Genomic DNA, 22,398 nt, shown 5'->3' with positions numbered 1-22,398 from the left:
ATGATATCTCCCAACTGGATGATGCAAATGACAATCCGCCAAACTGACTGATCAGAAACGCAATTTCGAACAAGTCGTATTCCATATCAGTTGGAAAAATCGTTTGTTATCTAGGTCAAATCGTTCACTAAATAGTCAAACTGATTACACGAAAACAGCAATCAGTTAGGTATGAGCAGCTGTGATATTTTGACCATATATCTCAGCTCGGTTATTGGAACGAAGCGATTTAGTATGCGGTGAAAAGATAAGATGATGATCTAAAAATCATCTTCAAAAGTCAAAGTCTGAATCGAAGCTTAAGATGCTGATAAATGGCGATGAAACTACTGGTTCTACACAGCACACCAGTTGAGCTACGGTTGAGATGCTGACCAGATTGAACCAATGACCAGTTTGAACCGCTGACCAGTTTCAACCGCTGACCAATTTCAACCGCTGAACTTTTTTCAACCGCTGACCAGTTCAACCGCTGACCAGTTTAACCATTGACCAGTTTGAACTGTTGACCAACCGCTGAACAACCAGTTTAAGCTTGGGAAAATGTGCAGCAAGGCGAATTTGACCGTTACAATTTCAAAAACGGTACAGAAACTTTCCAAACAATCATATTCTTGTGTCTAACATATATATCATTGTTGAAGCCTATAAATACAACATCTTGAATATCAAACAAGAGCTTTTGAAGGGAATCAAAGTATGGGCAGTTAGCATGAAGAAATCTGCTAGTTGAGAGCACGAGCTCTTGTGTGAGAATATATTTGAGATGTACACTTTAAAGGATAAATTGCTCACACACAATCACTCACACATATACAAGAAAGTTGAACTTCAAAGTTTAGTTTAGTGAGTCTTCACACAAAAACATTAAATATTGTGTTTGTAGTCTTGGCATAAGAGACGTTAAATATTATGCGGATTGTGATGTTGCGGCCTTTAAGCGAGAGTGTGCTAGGAGTTTCAACTTGGAACGGAGTCTCGGTTTTAGTCTGAATCAAACCGAAACTTAACCAAAATTTTCTCAACTTAAATCGTGACTTAAACCTAGATGATCAGCCTATAAACAACCCATTCGATACCATTTACGACCCACGGAACAAGCCCAAAGGTTGCTGGAAATATCCAGCGTATGCACACAATTTTCACAACTTGAAGGATTTTACGATAAAAATCATATTTCTCTCATTTCTTATCAGAAAATTACATATTTACTATCGAATCGAAGATAACAGAGAGTTCTACAAATCATATGTTAAACACATTTCCAGAAAACCAACCAATAAGTCGCAAAACTTTAAATAACTGAGGGTGACGGGTTTTGAGACACAGAAATTCCAAAGCTTACGCAAGTTTACGATAAATATCATATCTCCCTCATTTCTTATCATAAAATTACGAATTTGCTATCGAATCAAAGATAACACAAGAGTGCCATAAATCATATAATGAACACATTTTGAGAATAACCACCCTAGCGGAACCTGCTGCCCAAAAAATCAGCCTCATGCTCTAAACTAGGAGCCGTGCCGCACAAGCTTGAACCCTCCCTCGATCTAACCCCCTTCGGCCGACTCCTAGACTATGACAAGCCATTCCTGGTTCCCTACCAGCCTTGTCACGACCCAAGAGGGTCAGCTCCTTGGCTGGAAACAAGACATGCACGACCTTGCAACCCACAACCTTCGATCTCGTCCGCCCGAGCCAATATGCACTAAACATCGATCATCCCTCAATGTGCTCGACACTTAGCCAACTCCAGCTCCTTTCTACCTTAGTTCATAACGTTACCAGCCTATAAACACGCATCCATGACAGCCCTTTGCATAAAAGCCATGAAAATCGTGAGTTGCAAGCAAGAACATGCATATTTCATGATAAACAATGTATAACCGATACAACAAAGGATTTAAACGTCTTTCTTATGCAAACACACACGTAACAGCGTATAATAGCATAAATGATGCAAAAATAAAGATACATGGCGTGCCTTAACCAAGAACGTGATTGAAACTCGAAGAATGATACGCGGGACGCGAACCGGAGAGACGGGGTGAATCTTTTCTTGAAGAAATAGCAATGGCAGAGAGTTTGCTGCACTTTGCTGCAGAAATTCACGTTAAAGGAGAGGTTAATGGTGAGGTGGGCGGCTGGAAGCTTATGGGTGGGGATTAAGGTTAATTACACTAGCTTAGGATGATATAATAATTTAATAATGGGCCTTTAGTTAACTTTTAAAATGATTAAAATGCTTGTGAGCCCATTAAGTTTAAAAAGAGGTCCATCAAGCTCAAACACACTCCCGGAAAATATTTCGTTTAAGTACGTTTTTGAAAATATTGCCCATGCCCTCAAAAAGTCCCCAAATCGTTAAAATTTGCGTAACGGATAAAAATAAAATCTTGCGGGTAAAAATACCCGATAAAGCTCATTTTTGAAAAATACACTTAAAAACACTCCATATTGATTAAAAAAAATTAATTCCTGCATAAAATAATTTTTCTGATAAATCTCCGTTCCTCGTTCGAGCGCGAAATGCAACTAAAAATCCTAATGCATGAAACTTTAAATAAATCATGAATTAAAACAAATTAATGAAATAAAATGAATTTAATGATTTAAAAAATTTAATAAAATACCAAGGAAATTTAATAACTTGCATGCATGTGGTTCACGTGAACCTTCAAATTTTCGAGACGTTACAATCTATCTCCCTTAAATTGAATTTCGTCTCCGAAATTCGCTCTCCTTGATAAACAAAAAGTTTAGACTCTTAATTCTAGTATCCCAATAATCCACATTTCCGCTGCTACTCTGATAAAATAAGTGTTAAACTGTTCTTATATCTCCTCGATCCTAATTATTTTGCCTACTAAAATCCTCGTTTGCGAATCACAACTTAAAACAACTTATGGTGACTTAGTTTTATTTTTTCTACGTCCTCGAATTTCTGACTTTCTCGCAATTCCTCGTACTAGAAATAGATGTCCAAACTTATTGCACCTTAGTTTTCTTATACTATACTTATACATTTGTATTTATGCAGTTCAACCTAAGAAATCTTAGCACCAAAATTTACTGATCGACTTCTATCCTTGGTATTACATTTAAAAGTTAAACCTCACCACAACCCTATAATAATATTAGCCTAATATCCTTGAATCGAATCTTTATCTTACGCACCAACTTACCTAACTTAATTATTTACATGTACATCCCAAATATAAAATCGTTGCAAATCTTAAACTCAAATAGTGATAATCCATAAAACCCAAAATATATCTTATCGATCTCCTTCCTAAATAATGAAACTCTTCTAACATCAATTACATGCTTAAACTATTATCTTCTTAATTATAATAAAATTGAGACCTAAGACCTTGGACTTTCCTCATTGAAACGAATGTCGCATTCTTACGTATTCTCAATGCTTAATTAATTCTAGCATATAAAACTTACTAAGTTATTTCATATTAATGTTGGACTAACTCTAATAAATCAACTTTACTTATAGCCCATAGAGTTCTAGAATCCTCATGTCAAGATTTTAGATTTCTTACTCGATAAAAACCTTAATATTCGTTCATTGGCAACTTATGTTGCACACAACTAATTCCCTTTTGTTTTTATTTTACCCAAAATTTTCGTATAAATACTTATTTCATAAACTTGAAATTCAAACTTACGCAACCCAAATAGTTTTGGATAACATAATTTCAACACACATATTCACTTATTCACAAATTTCTTAATGACTTACAAAAACTCCTCAAGACAAGGTTCCTACCTCAATTCTTACATGTGTTTACCGAGCAACCCAACCCTCAATCATACCCAACTTTCTCGAAAAATCAAATTTCAACAAAAGTATAGTCCTAACTGTTAAAATCATGACTAAAACTTATGACACATCAAACTTAAATTTCCAAACAATTGTTAACTCAATGTCTACTCTTATAACTTAGCTAGTTAATCAACTTCACCTTAAATTGTCGTCATTCTAAATTCTTAACTTTTCACAGCATTATTCAATTCACGCTTATATTTTCAAGCCCAATATTGATTCATTCTACAATGCCCTCGATTACCATTCCTTATTATAACCCAAATGTTTCAAGGTACTAAATATCTCTTAAAACATAAATCATCAAAAATTCTTGTCATTTAAATCATTTGATTCTCACTTACTGCTAAATTAGTCCTCAAATTTCTTAAAAATTGCAAAATAAATTCTTAATTTCCTCGAAATTTATCCAATTTGTCCTTAATCTCAAAAATTTCACAATTACACATAAGTTATGGCGTTCCTAATTACATTTTTACAGGTTTTTCGTATCATAAAGTTCAATAATCTTAAGCTTATTAAACTCAAAATCAATTCCCTTAACCAATCTTACATTCTCATAAATGCTTAAAATCCCAAGTTATACATTTTTATACTTCTACATATTGTCGTAGCCTTCGAGTCATTATTATTTATATGAATTTCTCGAAAATTAACTCAACTAGTAACCACGAACCATCAGTATTTTCTTAAAAAATCTACAAGTCCCAAAAACATTCAAAATTTTCAAGATTAGCTTATGACACATAAGTAGAACATTAATACTACTAACCCAAAAATTAATATAGTCAAATCATTTTCAACCTCTCATAACGCCCAACATTCAAATTCTTAATCAAGTCAAATTCCACCACAAAGCCAGCATGCATGAAAATCATATAATTTCTCATTTCATGTCGTAACATGCCTAAAAATTTTAGACCATCTAATCTCAAAACATAACAACAGATAAAAATGTACTGTAAAACGTATATCATGTAAACATGCAGGTGGTAGCATTGAAACTTTCAAAACATTTAAAACATATAAGCTTACAGACTTGAGGCTTGAAGACTGAGCTGCAGAATTTGGCTGTGACACAACCCTATACATGACCATTTGATGCGAATCCTCGTACGAATGAAAGCAAACACGATTAATTAGAATCGCGCCCTCAATTCAATAACGAACAAGGATCGATTATGTTGTCCCGATCTTTTAAAACAAGTAACGATTTGTGATATTCACCTCTAAGCAATTAACACTTAGCAACAAATATCAACGATAATAACAATCGAATTTCATACGAACCTTCAAAGAACTTGTTTTTGACAATCCGTGCGAAAACAATTGACAAACGCCACAAAGATGCAATCTTTGATAAGTTTGATTTTGTGAAGAACAAAGCAAAATGCCTTGCAAATTTGAGAGAAAACCTCAATATATTTGATATCAATCTGAATTGGTTCGTTCATGGTCCTTTACAATCATTTTATAATCAATAAAACATGAAAAAGTAGTGTAAAAAGTCATAAAGGAAGTTGTAAACAAATTCTACACGGAAGGTCGCGCGGTTGCGCGGAATCTCGCGCGGTGGCGCGCGAGATTCTGCATTGTTCCAGCCCGAGGCGCGCGCCCGCGTTGGATGTGGCGCTGCCGCGCGCGCGAGATTCTGCATTGTTCCAGCCCGAGGCGCGCGCCCGCGTCGGATGTGGCGCTGCCGCGCGCGCGCGGTGCTGCTTCTGGCGCTGCCGCGCGTGCAGTTCTGCTCTGCGCTAGCGCGCGCTGCTGCACTGCTTCTGGACATCTGCGCTAGCGCGTGCTGCTGCTTCTACACATCTGCGCTAGCGCGTGCTGCTGCGCTTCTTCTCTTGAGCCATTTTTCACTCATATGCTTAGTTGTTCGGGAATCCTTCATTATATTAATTTTTGAACTCCACCACTTGTTTGGATATGCTTGATTCATCATTATTGAGCTTGAAGGTCCGAAACAACGACGCTCTCTAAATCTCCTTCCAATCATTTGCACGCCACGCTCGGTCAGATTCGTATCATACTCCCTTTCTTCAAAAAGATTTTTCCTCAAATCTTGTCTACCTACACAAAAACGAAGCAAGTTAGTAATAACAAAATTTATATGACCAACATGCTTACCTTCAGGTTCAAGTTTGTAGGTGCTATTGCCCACGTGCTCCTTCAATGCTTTGAGCCCTAACTCCATGGTTGCCTTCACTGTCAATGTATCAACCTCAACATACACCAATTGACGAGTGACACCAAATGAAAAGATATCATTAACTATCACAAAGATCAGATTTCTCCCCTTCTTAGACCTAGTTAACACACAAGTGAAATCCATACACGTGTACGACCATAGTCCACTAGGAAAATGATATAATTGATGCAACACATAAGAATCAAACTTAGATGCCCTTTCCCCATATCCAATGTACCCTTCACTACACCTCTTAACATACCTCTTCATATGCAACAAACACATATAATCATGCATTTTATCAAAGATAAAGACACCACTATATGCATCACCAGCGCGTAACTCATGCAATGAATTTAGAATAAACAATTTATCCTCCTTAAAATTGTATTCATTATGATCATAAAAATTCTTACGTGCAATGCATGTTTCACAATTCCACTCAATATATCTCCTCATAAGCAACAATAGTAAAAATTTATGCATCATATCTATGGCTCTAGTTACTTCATGGCTACCAATTAAACACATGTCATGTGCCTCAATATCAAGCAACAACTCATGTAATGGGCATAGGATGAAAAATTCATTCTTTTTAAACATGTATTCATCATGAACAAAGAAATAATCATGTTCATCCTTGCACCTCTCAAAACCATCATCAAACCAACATAAATCATGCAAATAGAGCACACTAAATGTATTATCCATGTAATCTTCACAACCATCACCAATCAAATATAAATCACGGAAATAGGACATGTCCCATGTACTATCGATGCAATATCTCATGTCATCACAAAAATCTAAGTCTAATATAAATAAACCATTGTAGCAAGCAAACCTCATCAACTTAGTAAATAGTGAGACATCAAAATTCATAGTAGGTACATGCAATTCATCCATGGTCTCAAATTCATAACAATCTAGGAATAAGGATAAATTTACATCCGACCCCTTAACCACCACATTTGCAACACATTCTCCAAGCTTTGGAAAATGATAAATCAAAGAATTAAGATAAGGACGAAAGTCATACCTCATGGTTGTTGTGTTGGCAACTAACCTTACCTCATCGCGATGGTAATTGTATTCTCGAGGCTCGGACCCTTGGGTTCTCTTTTTAGTAAGACTCAATTGTCTCCTTGGCATGACAACCCCAAGAACCTGCAAATAAGAAATAGCAATGCTCGGGATTGAACCGACTATATCATCACCATAACAATAAACCACTTTGTACAAAGGTGTGAAACCCCTGACCGGTTTTAATAAAATAACAGCGGAATTAAAAATTTTCTTGAAGGAGGAAGGATAAAAAGTTCTTGACATAAAATCTTTACAAACAAATGTATATACATGATCAAGGAAATGATACAACCAAAATACAAAATATCATTTGTATGATCATGTCCAAAAATGCCATCAAAATATCTTCTTCCTTCCTTCTCTACATGCATATGACTCCAGCCCACAATCAACGTCCCGGCCCATCGCTCTTATCTGCATCACATGAAATAACTGAAATGAGTATAAAACTCAGCAAGTGGAACTCTTACATAGCAATGGATACATATATCATACTCTGTAAAATCTGTAAAACATGGCTTTGAAATCATTAAATACCATCAACTCTTGAAACATGAATAACATAGCATAATATAACAATAAGATGGTATTTCTCTTTTCTCTGTTGGATTGATATCTATATAGTATCTTTGTCTCCTGTACCTATATCCCATCGATATAGATCGATAACTCTGAGGGATATAAGCATATGGTCGTTGATCAACTAATTGCATGCAATCTCTGACTATGTATCTATCAATCCATAAAACATTAGAACTCTCTCTTGGGCATTTTATCAAACACTTTGCATACTCTATCTATTGCATTCCCTTTTACACAATTGAGACATTCAATTGCCTCTAATATACAATCAAGTATATCAATACATAATATGAATCAAATGGAAGGGAATAACATGTTAAAACCATTGAAACACAATACATATACTATCATGTGAGCACAAGGAATGAAATTCCACTTACTACCACTTGGAACCTTGGTTCTAAACCTTTGGTTGAATTCCTACAACAATAAACCATATATTGCATCATTATCAACTCAATAATCATAAACCCGTATCAATAAATCCATAAAACCAACATAATCACCAAACCCATGATTTCTCCCAACACCATAATCAAGAAATAAACAAACCCATAAGCTTACCTTAGCTCCTTGAACCCAAAATAACCTTGCTCTCAACACAAATAACCAACAACAAGCTTGAATCAAAGAAAGGGAAGAAAGAAATGAAGAAACCCTGTCTCCCCAAGAGCATAAATCGAGAATGAAGGGAAAAGAATGAGAAAAAGTGAACCAACTCATGCCTTATATCACTTAAATCTCGAAAACACGCTTTCACTATTCACAGACCGCGGGTGCGCTAGCCCTTGCACCGCGGGTGCGCTATGCCTTCGGCACCTCATCCAAAAATTCCACAATTGACGACCGCGGGTGCGCTCCACAAAGGACCGCGGGTGCGCTCTGGTCTCTGCCCGAACACCGCAGGTGCGCTACACCTTGCACCGCGGGTGCGCTGAGGCTACGGGAAAACAACCGAAATTCTGAAGCATGAGACCGCGGGTGCGGTGCCTTCTTGACCGCGGGTGCGGTCACCTCTGTATCCAACAACCAACTCAACGCAACAAAGATCGAATCGCAACGCTGATACAATACAACTACACATCAACTAATATCAACAACACCACAAAAAAATTATAACCAACAATACTATAACCCATAATCACAACTCTTAACATCTAAACCAAATAATCCATAAACATACGAAAACTTAAATCGTACCGTACACCAGGCTTGGCTATTACAAAAGGTACATGAAATGGTTTATGCAAGAATAAGCAACTCTCCACCTCACTATTTTCACTCTTTTGGGCCTTTAATTTATTTTTCTTTTCTTTTCCTTTGGCCTCTCTTTCTTTTTCTTTTCTCTTTTTTTTTTTCTTTTCTATGGCCATCTCACTCATTTGTTCTCTCTTTCTTTCGGTCATTTTAATTTCTTTTTCGCGCAATTCAAGGAATTTCAATTGATTCTCAAGAACAACAATTGGGTATAATTGAACAAATGAAGTATTTCGTTGCTCAACGAATTTATGTATAACAATTTCTCCTTGCCTACTCTCCTCTCCCATAGTAGACAAATTAGAAACTTCTTCACTACTCAATGATTCATTGTCCCCAATGTTTTGTTTAACAGTACTCGTGTCATCAACCAGTGAAGTACCATCATCTATCAATTCACCTTCCACCACATACTGCTCAACACTCGTGTCAAGAACCAGCGTATTATTATCATCCTCAATCTCCCCATCCTCAATTTCATATTCAGGTTCAGCAACAACATCAGATTCAGGCTCAACAGATGATTCTACTATGGCAACCTTATCACGTGGACATTGACTGATATCATGACCAATTTCTAAACACCAACAACATATAATATCACAAGTACTAGAATTTGAGTTTTTACTTGTACCTTGATATTCATATTTGTTAGCTTCAACTCTCGACTCATTCTTTGGCCTAGCAATGAGTTTCTCTTCCAAGCTTGTCCTCCAAGTGGATATCAACGACTCCCCTTGCAAACCACGTTCACCTCTTATGCCAACTCCTCTATCTTCCTCACATCGCATATCATCATCCCTATCCAAATGTGACGCTCTATTCTTTCCAAATCTACTAACTCGTCTATCCCCATCGACATGCCCATTACATGTCTCCTCTTCTTCGCACCTCCTATATTTTTTTCGTAGAGGCTTAAACTCCGTCTCCCACATTTTATCCAACCCTCCTAACATTAATTGAAATTGAGGATCGTCAATCATTATACCTGCAAGAAAAGGTTAATATAAAACAATAAAAGATAAGCTTTCTCACCACGAATCCTCACTGATCACTCCAATGGAAATTCACTCGAATCTCTTTTTTTTTCTCTTTATTTTTTCTCACTACAAAATACTCACCGGTCACTCCAAAGAAATAACGCTCGCACTCAAGTGTTTTCACTCGAATTTGATAGTTCTCTCTAAGATGTGCTCAAGCTTTGTACTTGTATATCAAACTAACAAGATTCAACTCGTGGACACTCGCAACTGTCTCACTTGAATTGCACAAAGCCAAGAACACTAGAATAACACAGATTTGAAAACATAACAAAGGATAACACAGATCTGAAAACAGAAACGAAGGAATAACACAGATCTGATAACAGAACGAAATTTATGTTTTTCTTTTCTTATATATTTTTTTTATATAGAAAGATTTGACAATAGAAACGAAAGGATACCACAGATCTGAGATCGAAACGAAATTTTAGACAGATCCGAAAATAACAACAACAACGATAACTTACTTGAATCAAAGAGAACCAAAAGCTCTGATACCAAATGATGCGAATCCTCGTACGAATGAAAGCAAACACGATTAATTAGAATCGCGCCCTCAATTCAATAACGAACAAGGATCGATTATGTTGTCCCGATCTTTTGAAACAAGTAGCGATTTGTGATATTCACCTCTAAGCAATTAACACTTAGCAACAAATATCAACGATAATAACAATCGAATTTCATACGAACCTTCAAAGAACTTGTTTTTGACAATCCGTGCGAAAACAATTGACAAACGCCACAAAGATGCAATATTTGATAAGTTTGATTTTGTGAAGAACAAAGCAAAACGCCTTGTAAATTTGAGAGAAAACCTCAATATATTTGATATCAATCTGAATTGGTTCGTTCATGGTCCTTTACAATCATTTTATAATCAATAAAACATGAAAAAGTAGTGTAAAAAGTCATAAAGGAAGTTGTAAACAAATTCTACACGGAAGGTCGCGCGCAGTTCTGCTTCTGGCGCTGCCGCGCGCGCAGTTCTGCTCTGCACTAGCGCGCGCTGCTGCACTGCTTCTGGACATCTGCGCTAGCGCGTGCTGCTGCTTCTGCACATCTGCGCTAGCGCGTACTACTGGCGCGTACTGCTGCTTCTGCACATTTGCGCTAGCGTGTGCTGCTGCGCTTCTTCTCTTGAGCCATTTTTCACTCATATGCTTAGTTGTTCGGGAATCCTTCATTATATTAATTGTTGAACTCCACCACTTGCTTGGATATGCTTGATTCATCATTATTGAGCTTAAAGGTTCGAAACAACGACGCTCTCTAAATCTCCTTCCAATCATTTGCACGCCACGCTCGATCAGATTCGTATCACAATTGCTCTGATACCAACTGCAACATCTACTCATTTTAAAAGTGCGGAAATATTTTTTTGTAAAAGATCACATTTTCGAAATAACATTTAAAATAATTATAATTATTTGCCCGTAAAAATAGTGCAGTTTAAATTAACCGAACTCGTCTAGAATCATACGTATAAAAATGTGTCAACTCGGCCCTTAACCATGCACAAATAAAACATAGCAAGAAAAATCCTTAAAATCAACAATGTATCATAAAAATGTGTAAAACTGATCGTGTCTACTCGAAGCTCATAAAAACTTGATGTGCGGAAAAGTGTGGTCCTCGGGTTGTGCTCGCACATCCAACCCTGCCTACTCAGAGTTCGGCACCTCCAGTCTCTTCGTCTAAATGCTCACCTGCATCAAACACGCCTAGTAAGTGTAAAGACTTAACACACATGCACTGTTAATAGCAAATACATATACATAACACACAGCAGTGCAAAATACCGTATTCAACATACATTTCATTAACTTAAATTCATGAACGTAAACGTGTCGTATAAAATCATAACCTGTCAAAACATGTCTCATCATATCATCATATACATATACATTTTCTTTTAATTGAATTCAGTTCATTAGTTGTGATTTTCGTATCAGCTCTATCGTATCAGCTCTAATCGTATCAGCTCTATTCGATGGATCCATCTATAAAACTGTAGTACCCGACGGCGAGGACATCAGCAACAGCATTACCGGTCCACTGAGCCTTGGCCTCAGCTCATAATATCTAATTTCATCGTATACGTATACATCGTCGGTCACAACCAACTCTCATCCTTCAAAACATCATCATTAACATCACTTAATAAAAACATGCATACACGTAAATTTTTCCTTAAAACCAAGCATACACCGTATTTTCCATAATTACATCAAAATCATATACATGATGCATTAACATTTAAAACATAATAAAATATGCTCTGGGCGCTTGACTAAAATCTCACTCCGGGTGCAAATTGAACGTTTTACCCCTGGACCTCTAAAATATGACTCGAAGCTTATTATCCCAAAACATATTTTTAAGCATTTCTTAGACGTAAACTCGAGCCCGTTACAAAACTTAATCGATTCGTTTTAAAATATGGACCGGAGTCCCTGTTTTAGTCCGAATCAAACTGAAACTTAACCCAAATTTTCCCAACTTAAATCATGAATTAAATCTAGATTATCAGCCTATAAACAACCCATTTCAGACAACTTATGATCCACGGAACAAGCCCAAGGGTTGTTGGAAATATCCAGCGTATGTACACAATTTTCACAGCTAGAGCGATTTTACGATAAAATCATCTCTCTCTCATATCTTTTCAGAAAATTACGAATTTTATATCGAATCGAATATAACAGAGAGTGCTACAAATCATATGTCAAACACATTTTCAGAAAACCAACTAATAAGTCACAGAATTTCGATCTCGCCCACCCGAGCCAATATGCGCTAAACATCGATCATCCCTCAATGTGCTCGACACTTAGCCAACTCCAGCTCCTTTCTACCTTAGTTCATAAGGTTACCAGCCTATAAACACGCAGCCATGACAACCCTTTGCATAAAATCCATGAAAATCGTGAGTTGCAAGCAAGAAAATGCATATTTCATGATAAACAATTTATAACCGATAAAACAAAAGGATTTAAACGTCTTTCTTATGCAAACACACACATAACAGCGTATAATAGCGTAAATGATGCAAAAATAAAGATACATGGCGTGCCTTAACCAAGAACGTGATTGAAACTCGAAGAATGATACGCGGGACGCGAACCGGAGATGCGGGGTGAATCTTTTCTTGAAGAACTAGCAATGGCCGAGAGTTTGTTGCACTTTGCTGCAGAAATTCACGTGAAAGGAGAGGTTGATGGTGGGGTGGGCGGCTGGAAGCTTATGGGTGGGGATTAGGGTTAATTACACTAGCTTAGAATGATATAATAATTTAATAATGGACACTTAATTAACTTTTAAAATGATTAAAAATGCTTTTGAGCCCATTAAGTTTAAAAACAAACACATCAAGCCAAAACATACTCTCGAAAAGTATTTCGTTTAGGTACGTTTTTGAAAATATTGCCCGAGCCCTCAAAAAATCCCCCAAATCGTTAAAATTTGCGTACCGAATAAAAAAAATCATGCGGATAAAAATACCCAATAAAGCCTATTTTTGAAAAATACACTTAAAAACACTCCATATTGATTAATAAAAATTAATACCTTCATAAAATAATTTTTCTTATAAATCACCGGTCTTCGTTCCTCGTTCGAGCGCGAAATGCAACAAAAAATCCTAATGCATGAAAATTTAAATAAATCGTGAATTAAAACACAAATTAATGAAATAAACATGCATTTAATACTTTAAAGATATTTAATAAAATACCAAAGAAATTTAATAACTTGCATGCATGTAGTTCACGTGGACCTTCAAATTTTTGAGACGTTACAATTTATGCTCGAGAAAAAGCAGTTTATTCATTGAAGGCAGAGCATAGGTTCATGGTGAAAATTGGTTAGTCACTGCTCTAGTTTTATAAATTTCAAACTTTCAAAAATATAGGGGAAGAACTCATTATAATTTTAATGGAGATATTATTTTTAAACATTGAGGGGTAGAAAATTTTGTACTTAATATATTTTGAAAATATGATTTTTTGATTCACACAAAAAGGGGGAGAATATATGTTAGTTGAATCGATTGTTTATCCAAGTTTTGTGATCATCAGAAATGAGGAGATTGTTGGAACATTTCATGTTAGCGATATTGATTTTGATGTTAACAAAACTTGTTATTGTATTTCTAACATATTTACTCATGTGTGAAGTTGCAAACACACGAAGCAAACTGAAATTGAATTTAGCCAAATTGAATTTCTGGCGAGTTTCGGTATTTTGATGATATCTCCCAGCTGGATGATTCAAATGACAATCCGCCAAAACTGATCAGAAAACACAATTTGGAACAAACTAAAAACAGCAATCAGTTGGGTATGAGCAGTCGTGGTATTTTGTCCATATCTGTCAGCTTGGTTATTGGAATGAAGCGATTTAGTATGCGTTGGAAAGATAAGACGATGATCTAAAAATCATCGTCAGAAATCAAAGTCTGAATCGAAGCTTAAGATGCTGATAAATGCTATGAAGCTACTAGTTCTGCACAGCACACCAGTTGAGCTGCGGTTGAGATGCTTACCAGATTGAACCGCTGACAAGTTCAACCACTGACCAATTTCAATCGTTGAATTGTTTTCAACCGCTGACCAGTTCAACCATTGACCAGTTTGAACCGCTGAATGACCGGTTTAAGCTCGGAAAAATGTCCAGCAAGACGAATTCGACCGTTACAATTTCAAAAACAGTACATAAACTTTCCAAACGGTCATATTCTTGTGTCTAACGTATATATCATTGTTGGAGCCTATAAATACAACATCTTGAAGATCAAACAAGAGCTTTTGAAGGGGATTCAAAGCATGGGCAGTTAGCGTGAAGAAATCTGCTAGTTGATAGCACAAGCCCTTGTGTGAGGATACATTTGAGATGTACAGTTTAAAGGATAAATTTCTCACACACAATCACTCACATATACAATCGAGAGTCTGCTAGGAGTTTCAATTAGGCAAGAGATAAGTCCTAAGTTGAAATGAGTTTATACAAGATGTATAAATCAAAGTTTTCTAGTAGATCATTTCCAAGAGGGAGAAAATGTGACGTAGGAGTTGTTAATCTCCAAACATCCATAAACAAATTTGTGTCTATTTATATATTGCATTTACTTATCATTTTAAAGATGCATTGTTGAAACATTTTATGTGTTCTTCAAATACCAAAATTTTGCATACAAAGTGTTTGATAAAATGTTTCAACCAAAATATTTTTGATCATTCAACTTGCATATATTTTTAAATATTTTACAAAATGTTTAATCGGTTTCTACGAAAGATTATTTCCAGTGTCTTCCGCTTGGTTTAAAAATCAAACTCGATTTAATTCATAGATGTTCAATATTTCAATAATCGAGCTATCGTAGCTCAACGAAAATCCCCTAATCGATCCTGTCAAAATCAATTTATATAATGATTTCAACAATTTTTTTTGTTTATGTTTAGTGTTACCTCGTATAGATGCAAGCAAATATAAAATTTTAGATTTTGAGAAATTTTATATTTGCCACCTTTATCTTAAATTAACTACATTAATATTGAGTATCTTTTGATTATTGGGTATTAGAAGAGAACAAGCAATTAAATAAGATCATAACTATTCAATTTACCTTTCAAAAAATATGACTTAAAATGAAAGCAATAAAATGTAAATATTCAAAATTAAAGTGATATTTCTAACTCCAAATTTCATGTTTGCTTCATATTTAACTGGAATTAATTGTATTTTTATCCTAACTAATGTATTTAATTTATACAATTTTACTGGACAATACACTGCATTTTGCTAGTAAAATCAAGACTTATTTCATCTAGTGTAGAAGACATTTCTTTTGAAATCGAGCAGTCCTCTCGGACTAATGTACTCATTAGATAAATGAGGCCTAAATCCATCAAATGCCATTACTGCATCAATTTCGGTTTCCTGCCCTTTCATCACTATACAGAGTTAAACTAGTACAACATTTCAAAAACCATCCTGTTTTCCTGTCTGATTTAAAAATGGGATAAAATTAGCTCAACAATATCAAATAAAGCTTTGCCTCGGTCAGACCGAGCAATCGATCCAATGCCTTGAGACGAAACCCCCCGCCATCTCTAAGATTCGTGTGAGTAAAACAAAATATTAGAACATAAACATACCATTTCTTTCATGTCGTCTCTTTTTCATGCCTGATCCGAGGAACTGCAACTGCCAGAATCACTCCAATGTTAACCTAAACCAGATTTAGTCCCGGAGACAGGTCTTAGCATTGGGTGACCAAGAGAAGATGGAGAACCCGATGAAGGGTTAAATGCATTAGAGTTTGATGAAGATGGATGTAAAGATGAAAGGGGCGGCCTTGGTCCCAGCGCATATGCCCCTTGTTGCCCGAGTGGCATACGAGGGTGGATAGGTTGGTTATTGCTGTACCCAGAAATGAATGGTTGCTGTGATCCGGGTTGTCTGTTATTTCCTGTGGCATTGTCGTTCAAATTGGTAGCACCTATGCCAGGTAAAGCAGTTGGTCGAGATGGTACACCAGATCCGAACTGAGCCGACATCATGAGGGCCCGTTCTGCTGATATCCTCTGCCTTGCCCGTTCCATCTGTTCACATTCCCTCATGAGCATGGTCTCCACCTCTGCAAACTGCTTCAGCTTCAGCTCTAATCTCTTCAACTAAGAGCACAAATTCGTCAAATTTTCAATTGCAATATCAAGTGCTAACGTTTAAAAATACACTTTAATACAAGTGAACACAAAATATCACCATCATTGTCAAGCATTAACAGCTTATCTACCTTCTCGATACAAGAAACTATGGATAGGAACACAAGTATATGAGACCCTGGCTTCAGTGTATCGTACCACCAATTCATCCACTTAATTCTATATTTCAATGCTACAGAGAACATATGGGACATAAAAGCTGTATGGCAGTGACGTATCCCAAACCACCCAAATCCTTGATTATTTTTCTAAAAAGACAAAACAAAGAAAGAGAAAAGATAGAGAACTGTGAAGACTGAAGACATAATAATAATTCTGCGGGGAATTTCCCAAGATCGGACCAATTTTGACTGGGGACCAGAATAGCACACAAAGTTTTGGTATCCTAACCTGTTTATTTTCCTCAAATTAATGATGAACGGAAGACATCAATAAAATCATATAAGATATTTAAGCTATTTAGTTGCTAGTGAATTGTGTCAAAGATACTAATCAAGAAAGGATGGAAAGAGTGGCTTCATGTGAGAAGTAGATGGGTGCATGGCCTACCGATTAGCCGATATCAGATGATACGATTTTGTTTTATAGGTTTAGAAATTTCTGCAATAGAGTAAACACTAGTTTCAGTAGATTTGTCGAGATTGGTGTTGTTCAGGAGTACTAAAAGACAGAGAAGATGCAACTGAAAAATGTTTCAGCTACAATCAAAATTTATTATAATTTTTGCAAGATTTTCAACAGAATAATTGCAGCTTCGATCTGTAGAATAACATCATCATAAAGCAATAAAAGCATCTTCAGTTCCCAGATAACATGAAATGTTCAGGTTTTCATAAGAACTAGCATCCATGAATCATTACCACAAGTTCAAGGGAGAAGACACAATCTACAGTTAAGTTCGTCCAAAAGTGAACCAGGCTAGTACCTGATGGTTTATAATATTAGCGGATAACCTTTGGATTTCACGCTCTTCGTGATCAGCGAAAAGTTTGGCCTTTAAAGCGGCAGCAGCAAGACCATATTTTGCAGCAGTTCTCACCCTTTCAGCAGATAACGGAACAGCTTCAGCATCAAGTTCGCTCCAAGGACCTTCAGTGAATGTCGCTCAGAAATATCATACAAGGAAATCAGAATAAAGCCAAACAAAAGCAACAACATACCTTTCTTACTGCTATTCGTCATTTCTTCATGAGGGCTCCCATCCTTGGATAATTCAAGCAAGGACGCATGAGCACATGCAGCAGCTACTCTTGGCCCCAGTGTAGAGGCCAGGAAGGCAACCTAAGACCATCAATTGATACATCACGTGGGAAGTGAAAATACCACAAGAACATGATGTGAGAGAGTTGATACCCCAAAAATATAAATGGAACTTAAAATGAGCAGAAACAAGGGCAGAAAGAATCGAAACGTTTGAGGCATTTCACAGAATGTCTACATGTTAGAAAAGAAACAGAAAAAGATATTACAATTTATAAACAAAAGGAAACAAGTAAGAGGACACACTCCACATCCATTTATAAAGCAGGACTCTCGGTGGAGTGGTCTCTTTGGTCTAACATTTTTTGCTTCTCCCAAAATAACCCACATTTTCTATAACTTTAATTCTATTTTAAATAAGAGGTGTATGGTAAAAATTTTGAATTTATCTAAATAACAAATCGTTTTCTTTTACATTCCATTTTATTTATTTTAATAGCTTCCATAATTATTTGATTTATTTAAATTTCTTCCTAAGTCCTAACCAAATCATTCCATGTTCATATTGTAGCAGGACTATGAATAAAGTTGGCAAACAGACTAGAAAGACGTGAAGTACATTTGCTGGGTGGGAATGAAAAAAATCATATATGGAAAAATAGAAGAAATGAGGAGAGACAGAAGACACAAACAGGATAGCTACACGGAAATCACGCAAGTATAAATTAAACAACCAACCAAGTTCATCACTGGATTCCCAGAATTTGTAAACAGGAATTTGCTTTCAGAATCACACATTCGCGAGTTGAATCCTATACCACAAATGAAATGAATGACATATCAAACCTCCTCAATATTCATAAAGAAAACCATTTGAATAACAAAACACACCATTGGAATTTGGTACTGATTTTCCAATATCATCACCATTGCACATATTTGATGAACCAGATGTAGTTGGGAGATCGATATTGTCAAGGGGAGCGGAATCTAGAGGAAGTCGCACGAAATGAAGGAGGCACTGATCTTTTGATTTTGTACCAACATGATCCGCGATTTTACTCCAGTTTTCTTCGTACAGCTGCATTCCCTCGAGCAGCAGTAATGTTTCCTGGTCACTCCAGCTATCCCCATCCACATCCCTGAAATATTTCATGAAACTGATTTTCATAAAATCTAGGCTGGAGTGACCAGTAACAAATCGTCCCTCAAGATAGCAATCCACACACAACAGCACATCAGCCTGTCGAGAATAATAGTTAACTACAAAAACCAAATAGCATTAATATAAACCATCAATCTTTCAGACATGCCTATAGAATGTTTGATCGATGCAACAGGAGGCGGCAAGTAATAATTCATGGATTGGCAAGAAGCTACAACATAAAGTAACAAAAGAAAGTTCCAAACAGACGAAATTTATTCAATGTCACAATGTACTTGCGCAACATATTAGCAAAAACAATAAAAGACAAACAAAAAAAATTAGGAACGAGGCTAAAGAAGCAAATATATGTTGTTTACCACTTTCTGTGACTGATAGTACGCAGTAGAAATAGAACGAGAACAGTAGTTGCATTGATGCTCAGACAATTGCTCTCGGATGGAACTTTCAAAGTCAGCTTCCTCATCACACTGATGTGCAAGTTCTGGATAGACATCAGTTGCCTTGAGCCTACACCTGGGCTTGTCAAATTGGATCAAACTATCGATAGATTTCAAAGCATCCGAAGGCACACGAAGTTCACCATTTGATTCCTCGCATAAGTATGTCTCATCCTTTGGAGCCTCATGCTTAAGAGGTGTTGCACAATAGTTGATTATCCCCCAATTAACAAGAAACCGAAAAACTCGATTCATATCGTCAGTATCAAATCCAGTTGCTAGTCCCTGACAATCAGCAACAGATAGGTGCTTTACCGGGTTCTCCATATACTTGGCTACTATAAAGTTGCGACCCTCCATATACCTCTCTGGAGTATGTTCTGCTGACCTACCAGAGAAAAAAAGTGGCACCACCTGTCGCTCCAATCGATGTACTGAATTTGGGGAAAACCAATCTGCTTGTAAGAAGAATCAAAATAAAAGATTTCATTACATCTGCAGTCCCATTTCAGGAAACCCAGTTTTGAAAAATTGTAACTAAATGGCCTCAATTGTCAACATGAAGAAATGAAAGGCAAAAAAATGATCTAAAGTGAGAATCCATCAAAAATAAGTGAAAGCAAGAGACAGGAAACCACGTAGGTATGGGTTTATCCACTATTATCATTCCGAAAAAAGTTCTCAATCAGCAAATTTTGAAGATATTATAAAGCTTGCAGTTTGCAACTAAAATTAGATATTACAAAATAACCTAACTTAAAAGATGAAGAAGAACCAACAAATCAATCAAGAATTAAATATTAATGGGGTAAAATCATGATATCTCAAATATAAGACCAGAACTAATTAAGTTATTTTCTCGAAATATATCCACTATGTACTTCAGAATGTACTAAAAATTATCCTGATTTCCTGTTTTTATAAAGTTGTTTGAGCGAACATCTTTATTTAATTATCCAAACCCATGAACTAGTGTGCATTCACTTTGTTCCAAGAAATAAATTATGCAAACTAAAATTCCAAAAAATGAGATACAAGACCATTAGAGAAGATAAATTATTTACCTGCATGCGCAGGAACAACATGTACACAACATGCACTCCCAAGCCTTTTAGTAACCCCACGAGCAGGAATTACCTTAGGTGGCTGGACCACGTAAGACCCAACACCACTACCGCTTGCAGTATCCTCCAATGGAGCCCCTGATAAAGCTGAACTATCACGGGGTATGGCAGACAGCGCCAGCAGCTGCCCATATGATACATTCTCCAACATAGCCACACCAGTGTGCCCCTGATCCCTGCTATCGCCATTCCTTGCAGCCCTCTCTGCTTCCACAATTCCGAAAACCGATGAATGTGGTCTATTAACCAATCTCTTGATCGCAACTGGGAAATCACAAATTTTCAATCCACCTTCCATCAAATTTTCACTCTCTGTTTCTCGTGACATCTGGGTAACCTTATCTGAGTTCTGATTATGAGGGTCATCTTCATTTTCAAGGTGGTTTTGAGGTGGGTCCAGATCGGGGTCTTCATCGTCCTCATTGTCCTCAAATGCTTCATCCTTCTCAGGCTCCTTTAGCTTAGATTTTCGTGCAGCTGGGTACTCTCTTTTCCTCTTCCTCCACCTCGATCTTCCCTCTTAACAACCACAAAGAATCAAACCGAAATTTAGCCTTCCACAATTTAATGTCACACACAAATCTGAAACCAAGCATATCCGTACAAATCAAAGCCTTTCACTTCAAATTCACATTTCTTCATCTAAGCTAACAAAATTTTACACATAAAAAAGCAGGTAAATCTCAAATTCGCCAAAAAAGTCCAAATAATCACAATCGAACAACACAACTAGACACCCTAGCTTCAAAATCACAAAGGGTCTCTCACCCTCAGGCTTTCAACACAAGCAAAAACCAAAGAAATCCCAGCAAATTCCACACACAAGCGGAGCAAAATAAACACTCTCACACATCAAACCAAACCACCGTACAAACAGGTCTAGCTCAGTTCCACAAACCCACATACAAAATACAGCACAGACAACAAAGATCCGTTAATCCCAAGTTTAATTCGACAAAAAAAGAAACAAACGCATAAGTATAAAAGAAAAAAACTTTGAAGTCACCTGAGGTGGAAGCTGGCATTGCTGAGGGAGAATCAAAAAGGGAATTTAGGAATTTGGAAGGCGCGAGGGTTTAAGGGATGGGCAAAATTCTTGGTGGGGTCTGTGTGATTGGTGAGGTGGAGAGTTGAGGATTGAGATTTTGGAGAGTGAAGTGTGTGTGTGTGTGTGGGTGCGTGAAAGAGAGTGGAGGAGGAAGAGAGGGTGCTGTGTACTTTGGGGGACTGCAGCTTCTTAGGGAAATTTTACAGCTGGATTGCAATTAACTCAATTTCTTGATTGAACCCAAATTCAAACGTCCCCCTAAACTCTGGTGAATTTATATTTCGGCCTCTATGTTTTATAAGATCTACAATCATCATATAAAAATTACATATATATATATATATATATATTTTTAAAAAAAAAACTCATATGTCTCCTTCATAACTCAACTGACATTAATATTCAAATTTGGGATGAATTCTTAAAATTAAAATTCAATTATAACAAACTTTTCCCTTATTCAACTGAATATTTCAAATATATTTAGGCTAATTAATGATAATTCTTATCAAATTAATGGGCAATATTTTACTTGTAAATTTGCATCTTTATATATAAATTTTTTATGCCATTACATTTTATGCAAGTATATTTTTAGAAATAAAGTATTATTTTTTTAGAATTAATTAATTAGTTTATATTTATGCCATAAATAGGAAATACGGTAATAAATTCAAATCAAATAGATGG

At 36.4% G+C, this 22,398-nt stretch overlaps 1 protein-coding gene across 1 annotated transcript; it reads right to left on the bottom strand.

Annotated features, from left to right (window-relative positions):
* Window positions 1-16,156: 16,156 nt before the first annotated feature.
* LOC142522170 (SWI/SNF complex subunit SWI3C-like) lies at window positions 16,157-21,885 on the bottom strand. Its single transcript, XM_075625321.1, has 8 exons — window positions 21,667-21,885; window positions 20,601-21,179; window positions 19,456-19,991; window positions 18,823-19,174; window positions 18,670-18,743; window positions 17,892-18,012; window positions 17,657-17,820; window positions 16,157-16,680 (listed from the first exon to the last, which is right to left on the bottom strand). Exons 1-8 carry the CDS (start codon window positions 21,683-21,685, stop codon window positions 16,231-16,233), a joined length of 2,295 nt encoding a protein of 764 aa, XP_075481436.1. The 5' UTR covers window positions 21,686-21,885; the 3' UTR covers window positions 16,157-16,230.
* Between the last annotated feature and the right edge of the window lie 513 nt (window positions 21,886-22,398).

Source organism: Primulina tabacum, chromosome 13, assembly GCF_025594145.1.
Source record: "Primulina tabacum isolate GXHZ01 chromosome 13, ASM2559414v2, whole genome shotgun sequence".
NCBI lineage: Eukaryota > Viridiplantae > Streptophyta > Magnoliopsida > Lamiales > Gesneriaceae > Primulina > Primulina tabacum.
This window is presented reverse-complemented; position numbering and strand designations above follow the sequence as displayed.